This window comes from Natator depressus, chromosome 11, assembly GCF_965152275.1.
Source record: "Natator depressus isolate rNatDep1 chromosome 11, rNatDep2.hap1, whole genome shotgun sequence".
Taxonomy (NCBI): Eukaryota; Metazoa; Chordata; order Testudines; family Cheloniidae; genus Natator; species Natator depressus.
In genome coordinates, this window is record NC_134244.1 from 76258937 (window position 1) to 76283999 (window position 25063).

Consider the following 25063-nt stretch of genomic DNA (forward strand, 5'->3'; position numbering starts at 1 on the left):
TTTACAGACCTGTCTCCTCCTAGTCTGGGTCCAGCAATCACTCTCACCTCCTGTAGTTACTGTCTTTTGTTCCAGTTTCTCTCAGATATCCTTTGGGGGTGGAGAGGCTATCTCTTGAACCAGCTGAAGACAAAATGGAGGGGTCTCCCAGGGATTTAAATAGACTTTCTCTTGTGGGTGGATACCCCTCCCTTCCCCTGTGTAGAATTCCAGCTACAAGAGGAGTTTTGGAGTCACATGTGCAAGTCACATGTCCATGCATGACTCAGAACTTACAGGTAGCAGCCATGGTTCACATGCTACCTTGAATGTCCTCATGTAGACTTCTTATGTGGATTTGAGCCTTCCAAGTTCCATTGTCCGTTAAGTAGTTCTTGATTGGGCACTTAACTTACAAATTCCTTTCTAAAGAAGCTGACCAAATGCCTTACTAAGGCTATTTAAAATCAAACAAGTATACAGCCAGTATTCATAACTTCGAATACCACGACACACACATACAAATAGGATGAATATATTCAATAGATTGTAACCTTTACATAGATATGTTACATGGCATATGTAGCATAAAACATATTCCACTTATGTCATATATACATTCATAAGCATATTTCCATAAAGTCTTATGGGGTGCAACATCACATCTCCGTTCCTTATCCTGTCATTAGTTTTGGATTCCAAGAATTACCTGGGTGATCTGCTGCCATTGTTCTTCTGGATGCATTGTTAGTGACTGCAAATTCAGAAAGGCACAATGACTGTTCACAGTTCTTGGGGGGTGGAACTGACACTATGGCTCTGATCCCGCAATGAGCTCTGCATGGGCACAGGTTTTCACTGCAGAATCATGTTCTTTCTTGGTATACCAGTTCTTCTTCGAGTACTGTCCCCGTGGGTCTCCACTTTAGGTGTCGGTGCATCTCGGTGCCGTCGATCGGAGATTTTTGGTAGCAGTTTCTGGTCAGGGCGCTGCTGGTGCCTCATGTAGGATGTGCACACCCGATCCCTTCAGTTCTTTCTCAACCATCCTTGGCTTGAGACGGAGTCTGTTAGTGGTGTCACTACGAACTTTAAAATAGGATTAGAGATGTTAGCTGAGTTTACCCTTGTTTAGTCACAATTTATTACTTTTTTTAGTGTAGTTAGTTAGCTAAATTTAGTTGGGGGACGGGGGAACTGCTTGTGTCCCACAATTTTAAACAGAGACATCTCAGCTACGCCTGGCTCCCCAGGTTTTAAAAGGTGCACTTCTTGCAAAGATGCAATACCAATCTCTGATGGACACTTCCTTTGTGTCCAGTGCTTAGGTGAATTGCACATACCACAGAAGTGCGCTCAGTGCAACAATCTGAAGGCTAGGGCAAGGAGAGTGAGGGATCTTTAACTCAAACTCATTTTAATGGAGAAATCCCTAACTCCTACATCGGACTCCAGACCGACCATGACAAGGGACTCTCCGGGCACAACCTCTGTTGACAGACTAAGTGGCACCTCCTCTGTAAAATCGAGGAAACGGGCCACATCTTCACTGAGCCGAGAACCGATAAAAAAAGAAACGGTCTCTGGAGAGATCTCTGCCAATGGTGCCGACCTTATTCAGAGTAAGCACCTTTGATGCACTGGGCACTTCCGGCACCGTCTGCTCCGGGACCTCTGCTGGCAGGATGAAGGAGTCGAGTGGCAGGCACAAAACGGCTGCCTCCTCCATGGCACCGGCTACCCGTGCAAAGGGCTAGGTACCACAACCTCTACCACATGTGATGGCCCCCCCTCCAGCACCAAGTTGATCGGCACTGAACATGGAACCGCCAAAACTGGTGATTGCGGCACCTAGGAAGGCTACGCACAAAAGACCCACATCAACCTCACTTCTACGTAAGGAGGCAGCACAGAAAGATATGGCACTGCATATGTCGGCACCGATCCCTCTAATACAGACATCTACATGCAAGCGTCATCTGCGTCCTAATCTCCACTACTCGGCACCACTTGCTCGCTGGTACCAATGGCACCAGGCCAACCTGATTCTCCCATTGTTCCACCTTTCTCGAGTGATGAGGATGACGATGCAGAGGAAGCAGTCTTCTCTTCAGGACACTCCTCCCCAACAGGCACCGAACTTCATTATAGACCCAAGGAACAGAGCACCAGGGACCTGCCACTGTGGCTCGCTAACCCCTGGATGTGCCCTCCCATGCCATTTCCCATTCAGTGGCCACAATGGGATCCATGGGCAGCCTGTAGGTCTCAATTCCACGGACCTCCCTCTTCCCACAGGAAGCCCATATGCTCTGCACCAACGTCAGTACCCAAATCCTCTGAGGTAAGAGAGGAAGGGGAGGAAGAGAGGGATGACACTACGGAACATGAGGCGTCCCCAGAGCACAACTTCTCTTCTTCTTTTGACAAAGCAGTTATGCCCCCACCTCCTGCTACTACAGATGACTTTAAACAATTTCAGGAGCTATTCCAATGGGTGGCTCAGAATCAGAACATTCCTTTTGAAGAGATAACAGAGACACATACCAACACCTTAAGATCCTACACACTTCCTCTACGTCAAAGATTGCATTGCCCATGAATGACGCCTTGCTGGAACTCACAGACACGGTGTGGCAAACTCCTGCCACCATTCCCTCAACCAATAAATGTATGGACAGGAAATACCATGTACCAAACAAAGGAATGGATTTCTTGTTCTCACACCCACAGCCCAACTCCTTAGTAGTGGAGGCGGTTAACCAACAGGACAAACAACCTCAATTCAAGTCCACACCCCCGGACAAGGATTGGAAGAGATTGGACCTCCAGGGGTGCAAAGTTTACACTTCAGCAACTCTCCAATTCCACACAGCAAACGATACACCATTACTCTCAAACTATGACCATGACAGTTACACCAAATTGACAGATTTCGTACAGGAGGTCCCTGAGGAAAAAAGTGAACAATTTCGGGCCATTGTCAATGAAGGACAACTTATTGCTAGGACAGCACTCCAGGCATCCCTCAACATGGCAGACACAGCAGCATGCACAACAGCAACAGCCATAGTCATGCGCAGAGTATCATGGCTTCATTCATCTGTCATCCCAAAAGAACTGCAATACAAGGCTGAAGACCTTCCCTCTGATAGGGACAAGCTCTTCTCCGCTAAGGCAGATGAGGTCTTCCACTCCATGAAGGACTCTAGAGCTCGGGATATACACGCCCTGCAACAGGAGACATAGATACCAACCATACAATCGAAACAGAGACGAGACGTTGCAGCACCAACAGAGACCGTATGATGGACAGGCACCTATTGAGATAAGAAGTACATTATCTTTTGCAAATAGGGCAGTGGAACAAGTTCAATGGCAACACAAAGGGAAGGGATTTTATTCACATTATTTCCTGAATCAAAAGAAAAACGGGGGGTGGAGACCCATACTAGATCTCAGAAAAGTCAACAAATTTGTCTGCACTCTCAGATTCAAAAGGGTCACCCTGAAGTCGATAATCCCTGTGCTGGAAGAGGGGGACTGGTTTTCAGCCCTCAACCTATAAAATGCATATTTCCGTATTACCATTCATCCTGCTCACAGACCTTTCCTACAATTCACGGTGGGACAAGACCACTTCCAATATAGAGTACTACCATTGGGACTGTTGATAGCTCTATAAGTCTTCACCAAAATACTAACGGTAGTAGCAGCTCATTTATGCAGACAGGGAATCTTGATATTCCCATACTTGGATGATTGCCTACTTAGAGGCTGACAGAGACTGCACGAAGCACCCGGCAAACCATCTCTCTTTCACTCCCTGGGGCTTCAAATCAACTAAAAGAAATCTACCCTAATCCCAGTACAACAATTAGATTTCACAGGAGTGCACCTGGACTCAGTTGCGGCCAAAGCATCACTACTGCTCACCCGATTCACAGCAATTACTTCCATCATATTGGTGGTCTCAGACTGCCTGTGGGTGTCTGCATGAACCTGCCTACAACTCTTGGGACGCAAGGCAGCCACCACTTTCATTGTCAAACACACCAGGCTACACATGCGATGCCTTCAGAGATGGCTGAGCTTGGTATATGTTCCACAAAAATAGCCTAAACAAAAGAATCACACAAACCCCAAAGGTTTACATTCACTACAATGGTGGACAAACCCAACAAATGTTTGCTATGGCTCCCATTTCAATAGGATGCGCCATCCATACCAAATCACAATAGATGCCTCACTGATGAGATGGGGTTCTCACCTAAACCAACATACCACCCAGGGCAAATGGTCCTCCACAGGAACACATCTACACATAAACCTACTCTAATTACGCACAGTCCAAAATGCATGCCTCCATTTCCTCCTCCTTATACGAGACAAAACAATTAAGGATCCTGACAGACAACATTGAGTGTATGTTCTATATCACCTGCCAGGGTGGAGCACGTTCCCACTCCTTATGCACAGAGGCCTTAAAACTATGGAACTGGTGCATAAAGCACAACATCACTATTATAGCATCTTACCTCCCGGGTCGACTGAATATAATGACAGACACATTAAGCAGACGGTTTTTCCAAAAGCACGAACGGGAACTGAACAATGGAATAACACATCATATTTTTCACAAGTGGGGATCCCCACGCATAGACCTGTTTGTGATGCCAGCAAACAAGAAATGCCCAAAGTTCTGCTCATGAGCAGGATGAGAAACACAATCCATAGGGGACGCTTTCCTCATCAAATGTAACCCTCCTTTCCTATATGCATTCCCACCAGTACCTCTAATCTCAAGAGTAATACACAAAATACGAACTGACAGGGCTAACATAATATTCATAGTACCAACATGGCCCAGACAGACTTGGTTTCCTTACCTGACATACATGGCGATCTGCACACCATTCACTCTCCCTCGCTTACCGAATCTTTTCTCGCAGGACAACGGTCAAGTCCTTCATCAGGACCCGGCGAAACTTCACCCGTAGGCATGGCTCCAATGCGACGAACTAACCTGCTTGGAATAAGTACAAGTGTTAATAAACAGCAAGAAACATAGCATGCATACTACTTACCTCCTATGGTGCCAGAACAAACAAATATCTGCAAGCCAGGCACCACTCCCACTAATTCTAGAATATCTACTTTCCTGAGGGTTCATCTCGTGCACATAACAGCTTTCCATCAATAGGGACCTCAATATTCGCTCATCTGATTACTAAGTGATTTTTAATGGGCATACACAATATGTATCGAACATCCGTGAACCAACACCAGTATGGGATTTACATCTCGTGCTCAAAAGTGTAAACAGAACACCATTTGAGCCTTTAGCCACATGCTTGTTACTTCACTTATCTGTGAAAGTGGCATTCCTGGTCACCAATACGTAGGTGCAAAGGGTGAGCAAGATCGGGGCTCTCATGTTCTCCCCTCTCCCTTCCCCCCATACACAATATTCTTCAGGGATAAAGTGATACTTTGAACACATCCAAAATTTATGCCCAAAATATCGTCCTCGTTCCAGTTCAACCAGCCGATTCACTTACCTACATTTCATCCACACATAACACCCAAGAGGCGGTCCTGCACACGCTAGATGTCCACTGTGCCTTGGCCTTTTATCTGGACAGAACAAAACCCTTCCGAAAATCCCCCAGACTCATTGTGTCAATAACAGAATGATCAAAGGGATCTGCTATATCTACGCAAAGATTATCTAAATGGATATCTAGCTGTATCCATCTGTGCTCTTCACTACACAACACGAAAGCCCCTCCGGGCATCAGAACACACTCAACAAGAGCCTTATCGACTTCCATAGCATTCCTACACAATGTGCCCATTCTTGACATATTCAGAGCAGCTACCTGGGCATCTGAACACACATTCACAAATCATTATGCTATCACACTCAATTCAAGTTGAGACACAAGACTAGGCCTCACTGTACTAGCCTCAGCAATGAACGCAACTCCAAAGTGCCTTCCATCCTTATGAGGGCACTGCTCTACATTCACCTAAAATGGAGCACCCACAGGGACAGCGCTCAAAGAAGAGAAAGTTACTCACCTTGTGCAGTAACTGAAGTTCTTTGAGATGTGTGTCCCTGTGGGTGCTCCACTTCCCACCCTCCTCCCCTCTACTTCGGAGTACGAGCTAAAAGTTCCACGGTAGAGACGGAACTGAAGGGATTGGGGCGTGTGCATGCTACATGAGGCATCAGTGGCGCCGCGAGACTGCTACTGCGCATATGTGCCCCGACCAAACACCGCTACCTAAAATCTCCAATCAACAGTGCTGGGATGCACCGACACACATCTCGGAGAACTTCATTTACTGCACAAGCTGAGTAACCTTATCTTTTAAATACAGAGTTTATATAGTTTTATATAAACTCTGTATTTAAAAGATAAGGTATTTAAAAGATAAACACTCCTGTTAATATGCCCAAGGATGATGTTTGCTTTTTTCACAATTGCATCACGCTGTTGAGTCATATTCAATTTGTGACACATGATAGCCCTCAGATCCTTTTCTTCAGTATTAGTGCCTAGCCAGTAATTCCCTCTTTTGTAGCTGTGCATTTGATTTTTCCTTCCTAAGTGAAATACTTTGCACTTATCTTTATTGAATTTCATCTTGTTGATTTCAGAACTATTCTCTAATTTGTCAAGGTTATTTGAATTCTAATCTTGTCCTCCCAAGTGCTTGCAACCCACCCCAACGCAGTTTGGTGTCATCCTCAGATTTTATAAGTGTGCTCTCTGCTCCGTTATCCAAGTCATTAATTAAAATATTTAATAGTTCCGGAGCCGGGGCAGACCTTTACAGGACCACACTAATATACCTTACCAGTTTGACAGCGAACCATTGATAACTATAATGCTGATTTCTCGTGAAACTGCTATCGTATTTATTAAACTGATGAAATTCTATTCTGTTCTTTTTTAAAAAATGCATTTAATGTGAGCTTTCATTTCCCGACCTGTACAGCCATGTTAAATAAATATTCCACATTATAGAATTGATCAGCAGTCAGTTGGGCAATTTTATAGTCCAACACTTTCCCTCAAAACTGGAAAATTCAGCCTGGCAACTTAGTCCTTTGAAGTAAGGACTTAAAAATCCCATGGAAATCATAGTTTAAAAAAAAAAATATCTCCTGGGGGGAGAAATAGGGAGGGGAATTGGTGAAAATCAATTTATCAGTAGTAAGGGTGTAATCAAAATAGTTTAGCAGAAAGAGGCTGCCTTATAGTGTTAACTGTTTTGAGTTTGTAGGACTTAAAAATCAAATACTGACTAAAATCAGCACAGTTTTGCCTTCATATTGTACTGGGGATGGATAGTCCTTTTATGATCCAGATTGTTTCTTTTTTCAATCAGGAGGACATAGCAAAACTCCACATGATGCAAAGTCAGAACGTGGGTAATAGTGAATCAGCAGTTTTGCAGTTCCCACAAGCTTTGCTTGAGGAAAAGAATCAAGAAATTGATCATTTGAATGAGCAGATTGAGAGACTCCAGCGTGAACTGGACGGTGCCACAGATAATAAGGTGAGAAACAGTGGTGTTACGGAGTGAGAGTATGTGGTATTACAGGTGGAATAGATCCGATGTTTTGCCTCAAAAAAATAATTAGTATGTTAGTATTGTTACTGTCTTCAGGAGAAACAGTTTCCCATATTGAGTTACTTCCTTAGGGAGTGTCTAGTACTACAGAGGGAGGATTAAAATAAGCGAAGAGCCTATAGGCTGTTGCACAGTGCTGTGCACAGGAGTGGGAGCGCTCCTTTCTGGTCCCTACCAGGCATTAGCCTGGACTCTGAAACATGAGATTTGATAACTTTTATTACCGTAATTTGTGTAACTTCAGATGTTAGTAATCACACAATTATCAAACTTATGAAAAACACGAAGGCACAATATTCAGTTTCATGAGCTCCAGTACTCGTCAGTCCCACTGTGTGATTATAAATTGGGTAAACAAACATTTCTTTTTGTTGATTTCTAACTTACTACCTTTTTAATTTTGTGTTCTCTTGTTATGTAGTGTCAAGTGGGGTAAAAAAAAAAACAGATGTGCCTTCAATTTCCAGGGCAGGAATTCCTGATTGTCTCAATCAATTCCATACATCCCACAGTAATTCTAACCACCTGTGTTATGCGGTCCTTCTCTGGTCATTTCCTGTCTTTGGTGAAAGGTTTTTCATGCCATATTTAGTAACACAACTACAAAATAGACAAGACCACATTTAGGAAGGGTCATTTATAAGGATCCCTTTTGAGACTCGGTGGAAGTGGGAATTTGCTATTGTGCATATTTTGTTTTGTTATTTGATTGACAGGCTGCTTTTGAGGGGGACCTACTGCTGCTTTTATTTATCATCATGGGTTGTATTTAATGGGTGTCAGTGCTGTAGCTCACGAAAGCTTATGCTCAAATAAATTTGTTAGTCTCTAAGGTGCCACAAGTCCTCCTGTTCTTTTAGTCTGGGATTGGTGTCTCTTAAAATATTAAATCAAAATTAATAAAGTAAAGAAATAATATTTACTCTGCCCTACAACCTAACCATTTTCCGTGTAGTCCAAAATTTGCCCCCTTTCAGCCTAATCTGCCCTCTGTAAGGGAAGATGGTGGCATTGCCTAACACAGTGGGGTCCTGATCTCCAGCCAGCGTCTCTAAGTGCTACGATAATAGAAATGATAAATAATAGTTTATAGAATAATAATTTCTCGAAGGATAACAAACTTAATCATGCAGTACTAATTACAGTATAATTCCAGTTATCTAAATTCCCTTTATCCAAAAATCCTAGGTATCCAAATCCAGTGTCCACCCTCCCCCCGATGTCTCCCTATGTTAATCACATGCTAATAACGTCTCAATTCTTAGCACCTGTTAGTGCTATGTATTCATATGGTGGGTTCTGAGCAGATAGTGAGACCTAATCCTGATTCAGCTACAACAGCAGCTTTGAAGGGCAATTTTGTGGTTTGGGGGAAAGCTGTGTTAGAATAATAGAATCATAGAATATTAGGGTTGGAAGAGACTTCAGGAGGTCATCTAGTCCAATCCCTTGTTCAAAGCAGGACCAACACCAACTAAATCATTTCAGCCAAGGCTTTGTCAAGCCGGGCCTTAAAAACCTCTAAGGATGGAGATGCCACCACCTTCCTAGGTAACCCATTCCAGTGCTTCACCACCCTCCGAGTGAAATAGTGTTTCCTAATATCCAACCTAGACCTCCCCCCGCTGCAACTTGAGACCATTGCTCCTTGTTCTGTCACCTGCCACCACTGAGAATAGCTGAGCTCCATCCTCTTTGGATCCCCCCTTCAGGTAGTTGAAGGCTGCTATCAAATCCCCCCTCACTCTTCTCTTCTGCAGACTAAATAACCCCAATTTCCTCAGCCTCTCCTCGTAAGTCATATGCACCAGCCCTCTAATCATTGTCGTTGCCCTCTGCTGGACTCTCCAATTTGTCCACATCCCTTCTGTAGTGGGGGGCCCAAAGCTGGACGCAATACTCCAGGTGTGTCCTCACCAGTGCCGAATAGAGGGGAATAATCACTTCCCTTGATCTGCTGGCAGTGCTCCTACTAATACAGCCCAATATGCGGCTGGCCTTCTTGACAACAAGGGCACTCTGGTGACTCATATCCAGCTTTTCATCCACTGCAATCCCCAGGTCCTTTTCTGAAGAACTGCTGCTTAGCCAGTCAGTCCCCAGCCTGTAGCGGTGTGCATGGGATTCTTCCTTCCTAAGTGCAGGACTCTGCACTTGTCCTTGTGAAACCTCATCAGCTTTCTTTTGGCCCAATCCTCCAATTTGTCTAGATCACTCTGGACCCTATCCCTCCCCTCCAGCTTATCTACCTCTCCCCCCAGCTTAGTGTCATATGTGAACTTGCTGAGGGTGCAATTAATCCCATCATCCAGATCATTGATAAAGTGTTGTGAAACTGCATCTCAAAATAGTACTTCTGTTTAGCCAATCACTCAGTTATACAAAACTTTTGGATGTCCCTCAGGCCATTTGGATAAATGAGAGCATACCCCATGAAGCTCATTCACCTTGCTAACTATGTTCCCAATATTATCATAGGACCAAAGTTATGAGTGATTTTCTCTTTTGGAGGCTCAAAATGTGGGGCGCACACACAAAAAAAATCATTTTGTCAGGACATTGCTTTTTAAAATGTGTCCTAGTGTACCACTTTTTTGAGATAATATTGGGGTATTTAAAGATGAACTGAAGTGTAATCACTTCAGCTAATGAATTATGAATAGTTAGCTGCCATTTTATCAGGTTGCTGACATAGATCCATGTATTTCTTCCTTTTATTTCAAAGGAAAATATGTGAAAATCTCTGCAGCTCAGGATGTTGCATAGCTCCAACCCATCCTCTTCTCACAGAGGTGTGGACTGGCAGAATTGTAGCATGGCTAGGTGAACATGGCCACCAAAACCTGTAATGGGACTAGACCCATGGGAAAACTTAGACCCCCGGATGTCAACCTTAACAAAGGGATCACTCCCCTTCTTCCTCCACCGCAGGTCCCTATGCTAAGCTTGCCACATCTTCTCCATAATCTGGAAAAACCTGCAATAGAGAATAATTGTTGCACAGAAGGTTGCATTATGACATGTGCTGCTCTGAGAGAATTGTTCATTAAATAGTTGTTCCCTTCCCCCTTAATGCCCCCCTGACAAAAGTATCCTGGTAGTACAGAGTTCAGCTGTCAATTTTAAACTGTAGTAGAGTTTGGGGTGGCTACATGGATGTGTTTAGGGCGTAGCTTCCCCTCCCAAATGTGGGTTTCTCAGCTTTGCTATTATCTGTATCCTCTCTTATGGCACATGCTGCTCAGGGGAGAAGCTGCTTAATTCTTAGTCTTAGAGTTAAGCATTTGTTGAAAATACATGTATTTTCATTAAATTTTTAAAAATCAAATGTAACAAAAACCCCTTTCAAAACACTAGTGAGTAGTATGTAATTATATAGTATACATTATGTGGGTATGCTAATACTTAAAATAAATATTTAGCTATTCAAAGTCCATCTTTTTCAGCTGCGAGAAGGGGAAGGAAAATCGAACTTCTCACACTAATGAAGCTATTGTGAAAGATTTCATTTTGCGGGGACAGGACGATGGTGTCCTTGCAAGTCAGGTTGAGGGACAGCATTCTTTGGGGAAACTGAGAGGTCCCATCCTTTCCAGCTGTGAGAGGGAGGGAAATGGATGTACTGGCCTTCTCACCAGGGAACTATCTCTGGACTGTTCTTGGGAGTGGGGGCTTTTTTCATGTCTGTCAAGGAGGTTAGTGTTTTAGCTACAAGGTGCCCGGTAAGGTTTTCAAACCTAGCCCTTATTAAATCTGTTTTATTGACTGGCTGCTTTGAAGATGAGGTCCTTCTAGTAACTGAAATTGCACATATGTTGTTTTGGTAAATGAACTTTTAAGTAGTGGGAATTCTGATACTTCAACAGAAGTAAGTCTGTGTACCAATTGGCATTTCAGTCTTGTTCTTTCTCTCAGGTCATGGAGAACGGAAAATCTGAAATTGATGAACTCAGGTTACTCGTTGAGCACCTTCGTGGTGACCAGGAAAGACTGCATAGGGATAAAGCAGAAGAGGTAGAGCAGCTTCATGGAGTAATTGAGAAGCTTCAAAAGGAGCTGGTACAACTTGGACCCGTGTGTCATGAAGTTAGTGACAGCCAAGATAACCTTAACCTGCTTCGGTTGGAGGAGCAGGTAGAGAACCTTCAGAATGAATTGAAGAAAGGATCACTAGATTTTCAGGAGCATTCAGATAAGAATAAGAAAACTGTGTTGCTACATTCCAACCTGAAGGAGCTTCAGGAAGAATTAGAACTTGTCTCAACTGCTCGAGAAGCCCTGCAGCAGCTGCTTGAAGAGAAGGAATCTCAGTTTAAAATAGAGGTGGAAATTTTAGAACAAAATCTTCAAAATGTACAGGAGTCTTCAAGGCAGCACTTGGCAGAGTTAACGTCCCTAAGAATACAGTATGATGCATTTCAGGAGGAGTACAGCCTTCTAAGAACACACCTCTCTCAGAGAGATGGTGAAGTGGGGATCATGTCCACGCGCATTCAAGAGCTTGAAGATACACTGAGAGCGAGAGAAGCAACTCTTTTAGAGAGCGACTTGCAGATTAAGACAGTAGCAGAGCAGAGAGTAGTGAAGGCAGCTGAATTACAGCACCTAGCAGAAAAGATTGTGAGGCTTGAAGGTGAACTGTTACAGAAGGATCTGCATCAGAAAACTGAGGCTGAAGAAGTTCAAACCCTTCAATCAGAAGTCTCCAGGCTTGATTTCAAGGTTCAAACACTGAATCAGAAAGAAGTAGTTTACCAGAGAGAAATAGATGAACTTCAAGCAAATGCTACAAAATTGAAAGATCAGATCCAGGAGTTTTTGAAAGAACTCCAAGCCTTGTGTTCTGAAAGAGATGACCTTTATTCACAGCTGGAATCCTACAAGGAAAAGGAACAAAGTAATGATCAAGAAGTTAAACTTAATAAACTGGTCTTAAAACAAGAAGGAGAGGTTCAAGTTCATACAAATGGAATGGAGAAATTGGGAGAAGAGAGAGGAGCAAATGCTGATCAGTCATTTGCAGCTTCAGTTTCCCAAAGTGATAAATTGGTATGCATTATTTTTGTAACAACTTTTTTTAAATGTTGAAGAGTCAAGTCAGCTCTGATGTTGTACATTTTGTATTTATCTCTCTGGGTGAGTCTAAGAGATTTATTGTCTGATCTTATTAACTTGTAAAATTAGAAACTTTATTCTGACACTGGGCACTAACTACTATGAAATTCACTGGTGTGGTGATGCTAGTGCGACCATTGGCTGTCACTGCCTAAAATGTGTAGATTGAACTATTTGGTGCTTTCACTAAGGATAAAATTTACAATGGTGATAGATTTCCTCCACCATTCAGGCTTTTGAGAAAGCGTGAAGGTAAATGTTATGAGCACCAATAGTGTCAACCTAGATAAGCTAAGGAAATCAACATTGATAAATGAACGCTCGTTTTCTGGTAGTCTTTGAGAACTACTTAGAAACATATTTTTGGTAGCTCACCTCTAAAATTTGACACAGTTGAAAGATTCTGAGGACACATCACCAAGGTTTCCTTTTCCTCCCTCTGTGTAGAATCAGTTGATCAGAAAAGATCATTTGATCTCCGTTAATTTCATTAGCTGCCCTAACCTGGAGAGCACTTCTTTGGAGCGTATTCTGCTTTGCTCTGCAGGTGCCAATTATGCACACATTTGCTGCCTGGTTAAGGCTTCTCTAAGGTGGTGGAATAGAGCAGAGTGCTTTGTGGTATCAGGAGTATGCATAGCAAACCTGCTCTGGTTAAGCACTCTCGAAGGGAGAGAGATTGGGTGTATGAATGCACACATGGGGAGGAAACCTTTCTGTGATTTAGGATGCCCACTTCAAAAGAACTATACTCGTATAAAAGTCCAGAGTTGCTCATTCACACCATATTACTTGTCCCTAGCCAGGACGGCAGGAAAGTGGCTTTTTTAGACCAGATACTAATTATGCTACATGGATTAGGCAAAATGCTTCTCTGGCATTATTACAGTCTTTACAATGTCCAATTCAGGGCAGAACAGCTGAGACTTAAGCAAAATAAATGACCATTAATTACAGTCTTACTGATATAAAACATGCATGCACATCTGTCATGATGTCATAAAACATTATAGTTACATCATATTACTTTCACATGCTGCTTCACAGTGCAAACATCACAACTGTGTGTAGCTCATTATTAGTTGAGAAATTACTCTGTTAACATTTGGAGTGATTTCACTAGTTAGGCTTTTGTAGCTTATCACTGAGGTAGCAATAGTGAATTTAGTTAGACTTCACTGATGTTGCATTCGTGTTTTCTTCAGGTACACATTGGACAAGACAAATACTAATACTGCCTAAAATCACTTACATATATGTTGTTCATCTGTAGATGTGTGCTTCTGTACAATGGGTCTGTTCCTTCTTAAGTGGTTATAGAAAGTATTAATCCTTAAGCAAAGCAAATGCTTTTATAATTATTTGTATTACAGTAGATAGAGGCCCTAATGGAGATCAGTACCCCATTGTGCTAGGCACTGTACAGGCACATGGTATGATTGTTGCAAAGGACTTACTGTGCAAATAGATGAGAGAGACAGAGGGTGGGAGAGAAAACAGAGGCACAGTGAGGTGAAGTGACCTTAAAGAGGGGTCACATAGCAGATTAGTGACAGACTCAGGATGAAAACCCATGTGCCTGAGCTCAGTCTATTGCCCTAATCCCTAGACCACACGGCCTGTCCAAATGTTGCATTTACTCAGCTTCTTAAAACATTAAAGAGGGTGATTGTTATATACAGCCATGCTTAGAACATATGCTTTATACTTCTCCTCAGACCTTTCTTGTAATGAGTCATATAATAAATAGCAAATATGTATTCTGTTGGCACCAACATTAATGAAGGCAGTGTTGATACTGCTGTCCTGTAATAGGAATAGAATTATTTGATCTCAAATTGTCATTGGTTAATGTTACTAGAATCTCAAATTGCTGATGGTACAGTGCTAATACTAAATACACACCTGGATTTATAAGTAGAACCACACAGGTTGTGCTGAAGATTGTGTGGTGAAATCCTCCCCTAGCGTGTGAAGTGCATCTGTCCTCATTCTCTGCTTTCTGTAAAATAAACATATACAATAATAACTTGAAACACGTTTTTGTTTAAATCCCATAAGTTATCAGCACTTTTATAGAAACATTGTTGCTTATGGGAGCTCATTCTTTTTAAATGACAATTATTGTAGTTGATGCTTGGATAGGAATTCCAAAACTGACAGAATAAAGTCCACCAACGTGGAAATGGCTCACTTTCTAAAAGAGCAACCTACAATTGTTTTTTCTTTTACAGATTCTAGTACAGTTAGAGGCAACAAACACTTCAGAAAACCACAAAGATCTAATCACAAAGATGACATTGCATCAGGAAGAACTTAAGTCTGAATTAGCCTGTGTGAAAAAGGAATTAGAATTAAGTGAAGAACAGACTGGTAAAATACTGGAGGACATAAAGGTATGTTGGAATAGTAATGGTAGTAATGGGGTGAAAGGGACTGAGAGCTAATTTGGCACATTTTTCATCATTGCCAATTTTCTCCAATTGTTAATATTAAAGTGGTTTCAAAGAGAAGCTTTGAGTCCTGGTCATTAAAGCAAAGGCTTCAGATAGAAATAAGATCCAAATGTCAATGTTGGAAATGAGATCGTAGAATCTCAGATCATAAAGACTGAAGTACTGTTCATATGTCTACAAGTTGTCTGTATTCTTCATGTTAACGCTTTTTGTATATTGTATATATCCTTTAGTACTTACTTATTCATAATTGTAGTATTTTTAGAAGCTACTATTATAAATATAGAAGGCTAGAAAGATGATGCGTCAGATTCAGTATGACACTAGAAGGTTCAGTTCTACTGGCTCAGGAAGCTGTTGAGAAATCATCCAGTAGGTTACGAGCCAGAATACTTAATTTCCTTGCCATTGCTTGAAGTAGATGTACTGTGTGTTCATGTGGCTGGTAAGAGGTGTGCCAGGGTCTGGGGATGGCTGACATGCCGTATGCTGCTGTGCACGTGTTCTCTGTGGACTACTGCAGAACTAAAATTTGGGGGCAAGGTTGGTGGGTCCACCACTACGTGGATCCATCAGTTTCTGCCACCGTGTGGATGGAAGTGGCATAGATACTACTGTAGCCAAGAGGCTAGATTGGCGGTTACAGAGAAGCCTGTGGGGGTAGCACTGCTTCCAAACCTCAGAGCAACTGCACTGTGCACAGACTGGCTGTGCACTTGGCTGAGGATTTGAGCCTCAGGGCAGTTTCATGACAGGAGCATCGAATCATAGAAACTGGGACTAGAATGGGCATCAAAAAGTCATCAAGTGCAGCCTGGTGTGGTGGGGCAGGACCAAGTACACTTAAACAATCCATGGTAGGTTTTTGTCCAACCTATTCTTAAAAACCTCCAGTGTTGACTATTCCAAAACCTCCCTTGGAAGCCTGTTCTAGAATGTAATTACTCTTATAGTTAAAAAGTTTTTCCTAATATCTAACCTAAATCTCCCTTGCTGCAGATTAAGCTGATTACTTCTTGTTCTACCTTCTGTGGACATGGGGAACAATTAATCACTGTCCGAATGTCATGTAGGATTGTGTCAAAAGCCTTACTAAAATCAAGATCTATCATGTTTACTGCTTCTTTCCATCCACTAGGCCAGGAACCATGTCAAAGAAGGAAATTTGATTTGGCATGATTTGTTCTTGACAGATCCATGCCGGCTACTCCTTATGACCCTGTTACCCTCTGGCTTACAAATTGATTGTTTTATAATTTGTTCCAGTATCGTTCCAGGTATCAAAGTTAGGCTGACAGGTCTGTAATTTCTGGAGTCCTCTTTGTTTCCCTTTTTAAAGATAGGTCTGATGTTTGCCTTTGTCCGGTCCTCTGGGATCTCACCTGTCCTCCATGAATTTTCCAGGATAATTCTAATGGTGCCAAGAGTGCTTCAGCTAGTTCCTTAAGTACCCTAGGATGAATTTCTTCAGGCTTGAATACATCTTACCATATTTAAATATTCCTTAACCTGTCCTTTCCCTATTTTGGCTTGTATTCCATCTCCTTTGTTGTTAATATTATTTGTGTTGAGTATCTGATCACCATTAATCTTTTTATTGAAGGCTGAAGCAAAATAGTAATTCAACACCTCAGCTTTTTTGATGTCCTCAGTTATTAGCTTTCCTTCCCCGCTAAGTGGAGGACCTTCACTTTCCTTTGTCATTCTCTTGCTTGTAATGTATTTAAAGAACCGCTTCACATTGCCTTTTATGTCCCTTGCTAGGTGTAACTTATTTTGTGCCTTATCTTTTCTGGTTTTGTCCCTACAAGCTTGTTCTATTCTTTTGTACACCTTCTTAGCAACTTGTGCTCAGAAAAAGAACACTGCATTCGTTAACCTTCCTAATGTCAAATGAATATAATCTTCACAACTACAAGGGATAAATTTAATTTTTTAAATGAATAGTTCAGTTCTGTAGAAGTGGATGGGAAAATCCCTCTTCTCCAGCAAAAGCCCTGCTTCAGTGGAGATGTCACATATACCAATGGTAATGTGTTTTGATGTCTCTGTTTAAAAAAAACCGAAAAACAACTTGGCCAGCTACATTTCACTATACCAGTGAAACGCAAAAGGGAAGTAATTTAAAAAATTTACATTAATAGTTTACTTTACACATTGCTGTTGTGTAGTGTACTAATATAATCTGTATTAAATGTTTTAGTTTTACTACAGTAGCTATTCTGAAGAGTTAGATGCATTCATTTATCTTGGCTTGAAGGTAAAAGAAGGCCAAACTGTCATGAGGAAGTATGTTGAATTATTTCTGAGTTCTTATAATCATAGCTAGGATTAATAACAAATTTGATATTTTGTTTTAAAAGAATCTTCTCAGAAGCTGAATATTTTTTGCACTTATGGGAACTTTTATTTGAATTCAGGAAACAGAAAATTGATGGGTATGTGTGTTGTTTCACTCTAGGAGAAAGATGCAGCTATAGCTGACTTGAAGACTCACAGCAGAAACCTAAAAACTCAGATTAAGCAACTGCAAGAGACACTCCTGACTCAGGAAGCAGAGATGACAGACAAGGCCAGAGAGCTGCAAGATCTGAAAAAGCACTGTCAGCAAATCATGGAATTTCATCAAAATCCAGACTCAATGAAATGCAAGTTGAACAACCTTTCACAAAACACAGAGCATGCTAAAGAGACACCCAAGGACTTTAAATGTTTAGTCATGGATATGACTTCATGGGACTCACCTGAGATTGTGAGAAAGCAGGAGACAAGCATAGAACTTCAACCAAGTCTTCACTTAACACCCTTCTCAGAAGTTGATAGTGTACACAGCACAGACTTTGAAATGAAGCACAACAAATCCTCTGTCGTACAAGGAGACACCCCTGGACTGTTGGGATATCAAAGTCTGTATGCTAATACCAATGAGGAAGCAGTGGCCAGACTAGATTTAAAGTCTCCAGCTTTCTCTGAAAGTACCTACTCTATCGCTGAGTACCAAAATATGGAAAAAAGGATTCTGGTAATTATCAGGGTTTTTTAAAAATATTAAACGTAAGATCCTTCCTTCCCATCCCTCCACCAATAAGTTTTTATTGCTGGGTCATGTGCTCTGTGTGTTCCCATGGAAACTAATATTGGTAAGTATACATCAAGAAGAATAGATACTGTGTCATAGCAGGTATCTTTTATGTGTTCATCTCCTGGTTGGAGACAGTGAAGCATGCTTTAGGCTGTATTGAAACATCATTTTATCACTGCTCTCTGTAAGTGACATTCGTTTTCTGAAAACTAGATTGAACTGTAAGCCCCTCAAGGTAGAGGCTTTCTTTCGACGTCACTGTAGATTCGTGCTGCAATATAAATAATGGCAATGGAGTGTGGGTTTTATTTTGGAACTTTTGGAGCATTCATGGTATCCTGGCAGCTTCAGAAAGTTCAGGGAGAAGGGACTCAGTGTGTTAGGCCTGGCAATTCAAAATTGAAGGCCACGGTAAAGTAATGTGACTGTTGGGATGAAATTCCGCTTGTAATTAATGGCACTCAGTGAAGAGTTCACATGTTGTCATGGGAGTCTTCAACTTACTGCAACAATTGTCTGCATGTGAATATTTTTCCTCAGTTTTTAAAAGATCGGTTTTGTTTAAGGTGTCTCTTCCCAAATTATCATGGTAATTGATTTTTTTAAAGGCAGTGTTATTTATATTACAGTGGTGCCAGTAGTGTTCTAGGCTCTGTGCAATTGCATTAAAAGTTAAAGACTCTGCTCTAAATAGCTTATATATTACCTTCTATATGTATTCGTGCTTTCCTCTTGGAGGAGTGGTTACAATTATGTATCTACTGAGTTGTAATGTACAGAGTCTATTGGAAACTGTAGTGTGATATTGATAAACATATACCTCCCTCCCACCACTTGGTGCAGTGAAATCTCACCACAGACCCAGCCCTCAGTATTAGACAACCTACCACAGCCTCAGCTGTGAGTACTGCAGGAAGTTGCTTTTGGTAGAGTTTATAATTCATTATGGGTAGTATTACAATAATGCCTAAAGGCTTCAGCATTGATTATGGTTGGCATGCTCTATATGCACTAGTAAGAGAGAGTCCCTGTTCTGAAGCGCTTACAATCTAAATAGACAAGGCAGGTCAGGCAAAGGGTGGCTGAAAAGAAATATTATCCCCGTTTTGCAGATGGGGAGCTGAGATACAGAAAGCCTGATATAATGTCTATTCAAATCAGTGGAAAGACTCCCAGGGACTGACTGATCCAAGGTCACCCAGGATGCCAGTGGCAACACTGGGGGTTTGAACTGAGACCTCTTGAATCCCAGTCCAGTACCATACCCATAAGACCATTCTTCCTTGAAAATGTTCAGCAACAATCTCTTAATAAGCATTTGAATGCTTTTTGAGTTTTTAATGAAGATTTAATACTTAACTGAATGTATAGTAATTGAATGGTAATTACACAGCAGAACGTACCTTTTTGCCAGCAGAAAAATAACTGTTTTTCTTTAAATGAAAGTTTAAAATTTGGTTAATCCTGCAACAGTTCCAAAGACTTTAAATGTGAAATTTCAGTTAAACATTTTACAGTTTCACTCATGAGATTGTCCTAGGAGTAGAGTAGCCCCTGCCATTATCTGGCCTCTGGCAGGAAGAATGTAGAACTTGCCTTGCTCTAATTGTGGTCACACAGTGAGCAGGATTTCACGAGAGACTGATCACATCTCCGCTAATGCCCCTACTGGGTGTCATCAGAGGTATTTTTTCAGTCACTTATAACTTATCTTTCATATCCTCTCTGCCTTCACAAAAAGAAGGCATTTGTTCAACATTTTGTGTAACAGAAGAGTAAAAATATCTAGTTTATATATTTTATATCTATATTTTATATTATATTATATTATAGTTTATATCTAGTTTATATATTATATGTTTAAATATTCTAGTTTCCCCAATTCTCCCATAATTGAAAAGTAGCTGAAGGGTTCCCCCAAAATTTTCCCAAAAAATTCACGTTGGCTGTGACCAAGCATAGAGAACTTCAACCCTAAAGGGACATTTTTACGACCATTAGAAATAAGTGAAAATGGGCGGAAGAAGCTTCCAAAGGAACTCTGTACGTAGCCTTAACTACGGTGTTTACAACCATGAATGCAATAACTGATTTGACGTTTTGTAATAACTTAGTTATTTCGTGGTGATTTTAAATAGTAAGGAGTGTGCAGCTGGATCCATTAGGGCCAGAAATGTCTCCTGATTCTGATTCATGTTGTGTATATACTGTTTTAACAGGTGAGAGATGTTGATGACTTCACTTTAACTCCATCTGATTCACAAGATGACCTACGATCAACAATGTCTGGTCTAGAGGGGGCAAGTGATGGATATGTCAGCAGTGAGTCTTAATTTCTATTAGTTAATGTATAACTCATTTTGCTTGTATGATAACTTCAGTAAGTGAGACCCAAAATATATCAATAGAAGTATTTTCTTTCACTTTTGTATCTCTTTGAGGTGAAGAAAATAACCTATTTCAGATATCGTGACTCTTTAGAAAAGTAGTTGAATACTGAATTAATGAACAGTGTCTTGGTTCCTTCCCATGTCGTCTTACCTTGTCTATGCTAGAAAGAGGTCAGGGTGTTTTAGCTAGTCACAATCTAATCATGACCTTTTCCCTAGCATAAATGCAAGTTAACACTTTTCACCTTGATTCAGTTGGTTGAGACATATCCCGGGTTGATCTCAACTAGCTAAATTGAGGAAAAGAATGTGAAACTGCATTTATGGTAGGGAAAAGATCATGATTAGGGAGGAACTGGTTAATACACCCCGACCCAATCTTCACACACTCTTCTAATCTAGAAACACCCTGAATGAAACTTACATTTGGCTGTTGGTTCTCCCAGACTGAACTATTTAAAATCAGTAGTAGTAGTTTTGGGTTCTCAATGACTTATTTATACGAGTAAAGCAGGGGTTCCCAAACTTGGTTCGCGCAACCGCGGCCACTGGGAGCTGCAAGCAGCTGTACCTGTGGATGCTCAGGTAAACAAAGCGTCTCGCGGCCCGCCAGGGGCTTACCCTGAACAAGCTGCGAACCAAGTTTGGGAACCCCTCCAGTAAAGCTTAGGGGCTTACCTATATAAGTGTGAAAGGGGATACATTTTTATGAATTTGCCAAGGTGCCAATTACATTTTAAAGCGGAAAGCTAAAAACTTAGGTTTGCCAGTTGGATAAGTGTTAATAGAATAACCCCTTTTTATTGAATCCAGGGAGTGTTAGCACACTAGTTTTACTGGTGGGTTCTTTTCAGATCAGCTTTTAACTTGCACAGTATTTTTTCCAATCAAGACACTAGCTTATTCTTAACAAAACAACAATTTATTAATTCACTCAGAACCACATTAGTGTACAGTCAACAGTTCACCATGGAAGTGCAGACAACAAGTAATGTTCTAGGCGTGCATGACAACCACGATAGTTTTGCAAACAGTTATCACAGACCAGAGTTGAGTCTCAGCAGTTGTTATATCAAGGAACAATGCAAATTATCAAGATTTCTTATTACATTTACTTATGATCATAAATTCGCCCTTCCTAACACGTATTGCACTTCTGAGGATGCCCTTGTTTTTTTAGGTGCTTTTAAGAGGGAAGTTGCTACTCTTTGACTAGATTGGTCCAAAAGGGACAAGTTTAGAATATTAAAAGCAATTGCTTAAAGGTATTGTTTTCAATCTCTTCTAGGCTAATTTGCTTGGTCTTATAAAGGAGTTAAAATCTAAACTATGGTTGCCGGAGGTCTCATTAGAGAGTCTAGGCTCAGAAAGATAACCTTCAGTTATTTTTATTATAGAAGGGGAAACACAATCTTTAAAATGAAATCTCACCACTTCTTATCCTGTTAACCCTGGGATGGGGGAAAGAATTCTTTCCACATGGCTGGTCCAGGTGTCGGTTGTACTTAGGATTCTGCAACTTCTTGTTGGGGCCAGTCAACTCTATTGAGTGCATGATGACTTCAGTTTATGTACCCTAGTGTCCTATCTTGTTGGAGAGGACCACCTTCTGAATCCTGTTGGACATGTGTCATGTGCGTACTCAGATTTCAGCTTGCAGAGGGTATATCTACACTGCAACATAAGCCAGGGTTACTAGAACTCAAGTTAGCAGACCCTGGGGTTTGTTAACCTAGGGCTTGAGCGTATATGCTTATTTGTAACTCCAAGTTAGGAATTGTTGAACCCGGGTCCCAACCTGGAGGTCCAGCGTCTACACTCCATTATGCAGGCAGAAGTCCAACCATCCATATTCCAGACTTCCTAGCACTCTCCCAAAATGTGGCCACTTTAACCCTATGTTCATGGTGCAGTTGGGAAAACATGACTTTCCAGAGGACAAAGAAAGTTGGTCCGTAGGATACTTTTGGCAGACTCCCAGAGCATGAGTCAAGTGGGGCTGTGTCCACACTGCAAATCAATAGGGCTTGAACCCTGGGTCATGACTTGACTCAGGCTTGGACTCTCTCTCTGGATGGAAGGGGGGTTAGGCTAAAGCTGGAGTGTGAACCCGGAGCTTATGTTGCAGTGTAGACGTACTCTTAGTTTCTCTGCTGCTTCCATTGGTATCCAGTAGATGATTTTGGTGTATAACAAATTTCTTTAATCCAATCCTTTTTCTTATCGGAGGCTTTTTACATTTGATCCATTTCAAGGATTGTATTTCATTGTTAGACTCTACTATTAATTGGGATCCCCCCTTCTAAGCAATTTCTCTTAATATTCCAAAGTTATACCCTGGTTTTTATATTTTCCATCATTCCTTCTGCCTTGTGTCAAACAATTAATACTTTTAGAATACAACAATTGTTTACAGTGAAAACCAGCAAAATCCCTTATCTTCTAAATTTGGAGGATATACTCCATATATTTGGTTGTACATAAGCATTTCACATTATTTATTACTTAAAATAGAACAAGAGACGTTATCCACATATTGAAGTACGTAGATTTGACTCACAAGGCAAGCGAATGTGCACTTCTAATTTGGGGAGAAGGGCAGATTATCCATGGTATATTTGATTTACAAGGAAAACCATGTATGGTTTGTAATTTGGGGTAAAGACATGTGGTTTGCATTTCTTGGGGTAACAGGCAGTTTGCCCAATTTGATCTTCAGTCTTACAGCCAGTCATATCTAGTTTGCTTAATTTGCTGCTATCCCACTCACAAATGTGCAGTGGGGCACTTTGAATAGTAAAGCAGGATGGTTACTTGGAGTTCTGTTTAGCAGGTTTTATCCATACGCAAGTTCTGAGAGATTCTTGCCTAGAGGATTAACCATACTCTTATTTAGCCATTTTTATTTCTATTTTTGGAGAGAGGAACTCCTGACTTTGGCTGATCTGTAGGTTCCTTAGATAAAGTATCTCTCGTGATGCGAACCATTTTCTTATCATCATCATAGGTGGATTCTGTTTTGGGATAAACAGATGTGGACAACTTTTCTAATTATTGAGAGCCAGAAGGAATCTGTAGTTATTAATCATTCAAGGCATATCTTGTCTATTGAACCCTACAACAGCATCTCTAACTTTTGACTATGGAATCTATTATTTTGTGTCCACTGCTTTTATGGTTGCACTACAACAGATTTGTTCAGTCTGTAATACTATTTTGTGTTTGTTTTCAGATACCAGTTCAGATTTGGCAGCTAAACTTAATCAGGAGCTGGAACCAACTGAACACCTGGATGCTAGTTTCATGGCTTATCTGCAGTACTGTGGAATATTTCAGGATGCAGTGGACCCAGTGAAAGAAAAAGAAACTATTTCACCACAGTTGAAGGTAATATGTAGTAGGAAAGCCAGTGTACTAGGAACTGGTTGTGGTCTTTCACCTTAAACCAAAACACTAGGAAATATAAATTCTATAAAGCTGTTAGCTATAAGTCAACTGCTCAGTTCATTACCCCATATATGTTCACTAATCATTTACCTCTTGAGCTGGCTGCAGTAAGGTCATCCTCCTTTCCCTCCCCGTCTCTCTCCTTCCCCTGGCTCTCTCTAGGACGAGGTGTACTGCTCTTTGTCTTGCCTTTCCGTGGTGGAGTCACAGCTGCATTCATTGAAGTGGGGTGATGCCCCAACATGCTAGTCTGATTTTGAGTCTCACATCCTGGTGGTACATGTGCCAGCTGGTAGCAGTGGGGCATCATTTGCTCTCAGACTCCAGAAAAAGCTGGCTCACAGAATAAACGTCTCCTTAGATTTAGTGTGGTGTTTTCTTGGCTGCTTTGCTATCCTGATGGGGAAGCCCCATAGCAAAGTGTTGTACTGGGGGCCCAGGGAGTGAAAACACCTCACAGATCCAGTTACTCCCAAGGCCAGAGGCAGGCTTGCGGTAGCAAAGTCTGCCTGTTGCTCTAAAAAATGGCAGAAATACAGGCAGAAATCTGCAGCAGGAGATGTGGTAATTGAAGACCATTTTCACTGTTGGAGGCATTAAAAATGATGGATGGAACTTGAGGACAGGGTCTGGTGCCAGGGCACTAGCAATAGTACTCAACAGTCTCCAGTGCCTGCAGAGAGAGGGGAAGCATCCCATTGGTTGAGAGATGGGGGTTAAGCAGTTCCTCAGCGAAGAGTGTAGGAGAGCTAGGAGCTCTCATGGTAGACCCCCTCCATACATGGCTATATCCTAAGTTCATTCTGAAGGAGATGTCAGAATTCCATCTGAACTAGATCATCCACTTACCTGTCTTCTACCCAAAGCCACATGCCACAAGGGAGGACAGCAAGTTCCACTCTCTGGATGTCCGAGTCTTGGCTTTCTACCTACAGAAGACAAAACCC

The 25063-nt window shown here is 41.5% G+C and overlaps 1 protein-coding gene and 1 long non-coding RNA gene across 3 annotated transcripts in view; one reads left to right on the plus strand and one right to left on the minus strand.

Annotated features, from left to right (window-relative positions):
• PCNT (pericentrin) overlaps nucleotides 1-25063 on the plus strand; it is a 243826-nt gene that overhangs the window by 176147 nt on the left and 42616 nt on the right. For both annotated transcript variants that reach the window (XM_074968199.1, XM_074968200.1), the window contains 6 exons: nucleotides 7381-7551; nucleotides 11542-12675; nucleotides 14976-15137; nucleotides 17659-18219; nucleotides 20499-20601; nucleotides 23902-24056. In XM_074968199.1, the coding sequence (XP_074824300.1) occupies nucleotides 7381-7551; nucleotides 11542-12675; nucleotides 14976-15137; nucleotides 17659-18219; nucleotides 20499-20601; nucleotides 23902-24056 (2286 nt within the window). The remainder of the gene's footprint in view (nucleotides 1-7380; nucleotides 7552-11541; nucleotides 12676-14975; nucleotides 15138-17658; nucleotides 18220-20498; nucleotides 20602-23901; nucleotides 24057-25063) is intronic.
• LOC141996261 (uncharacterized) lies at nucleotides 663-18212 on the minus strand. Its single transcript, XR_012641512.1, has 4 exons — nucleotides 17942-18212; nucleotides 14647-14743; nucleotides 4869-5005; nucleotides 663-1068 (listed from the first exon to the last, which is right to left on the minus strand). It is a non-coding gene; the product is annotated as an uncharacterized LOC141996261 (long non-coding RNA).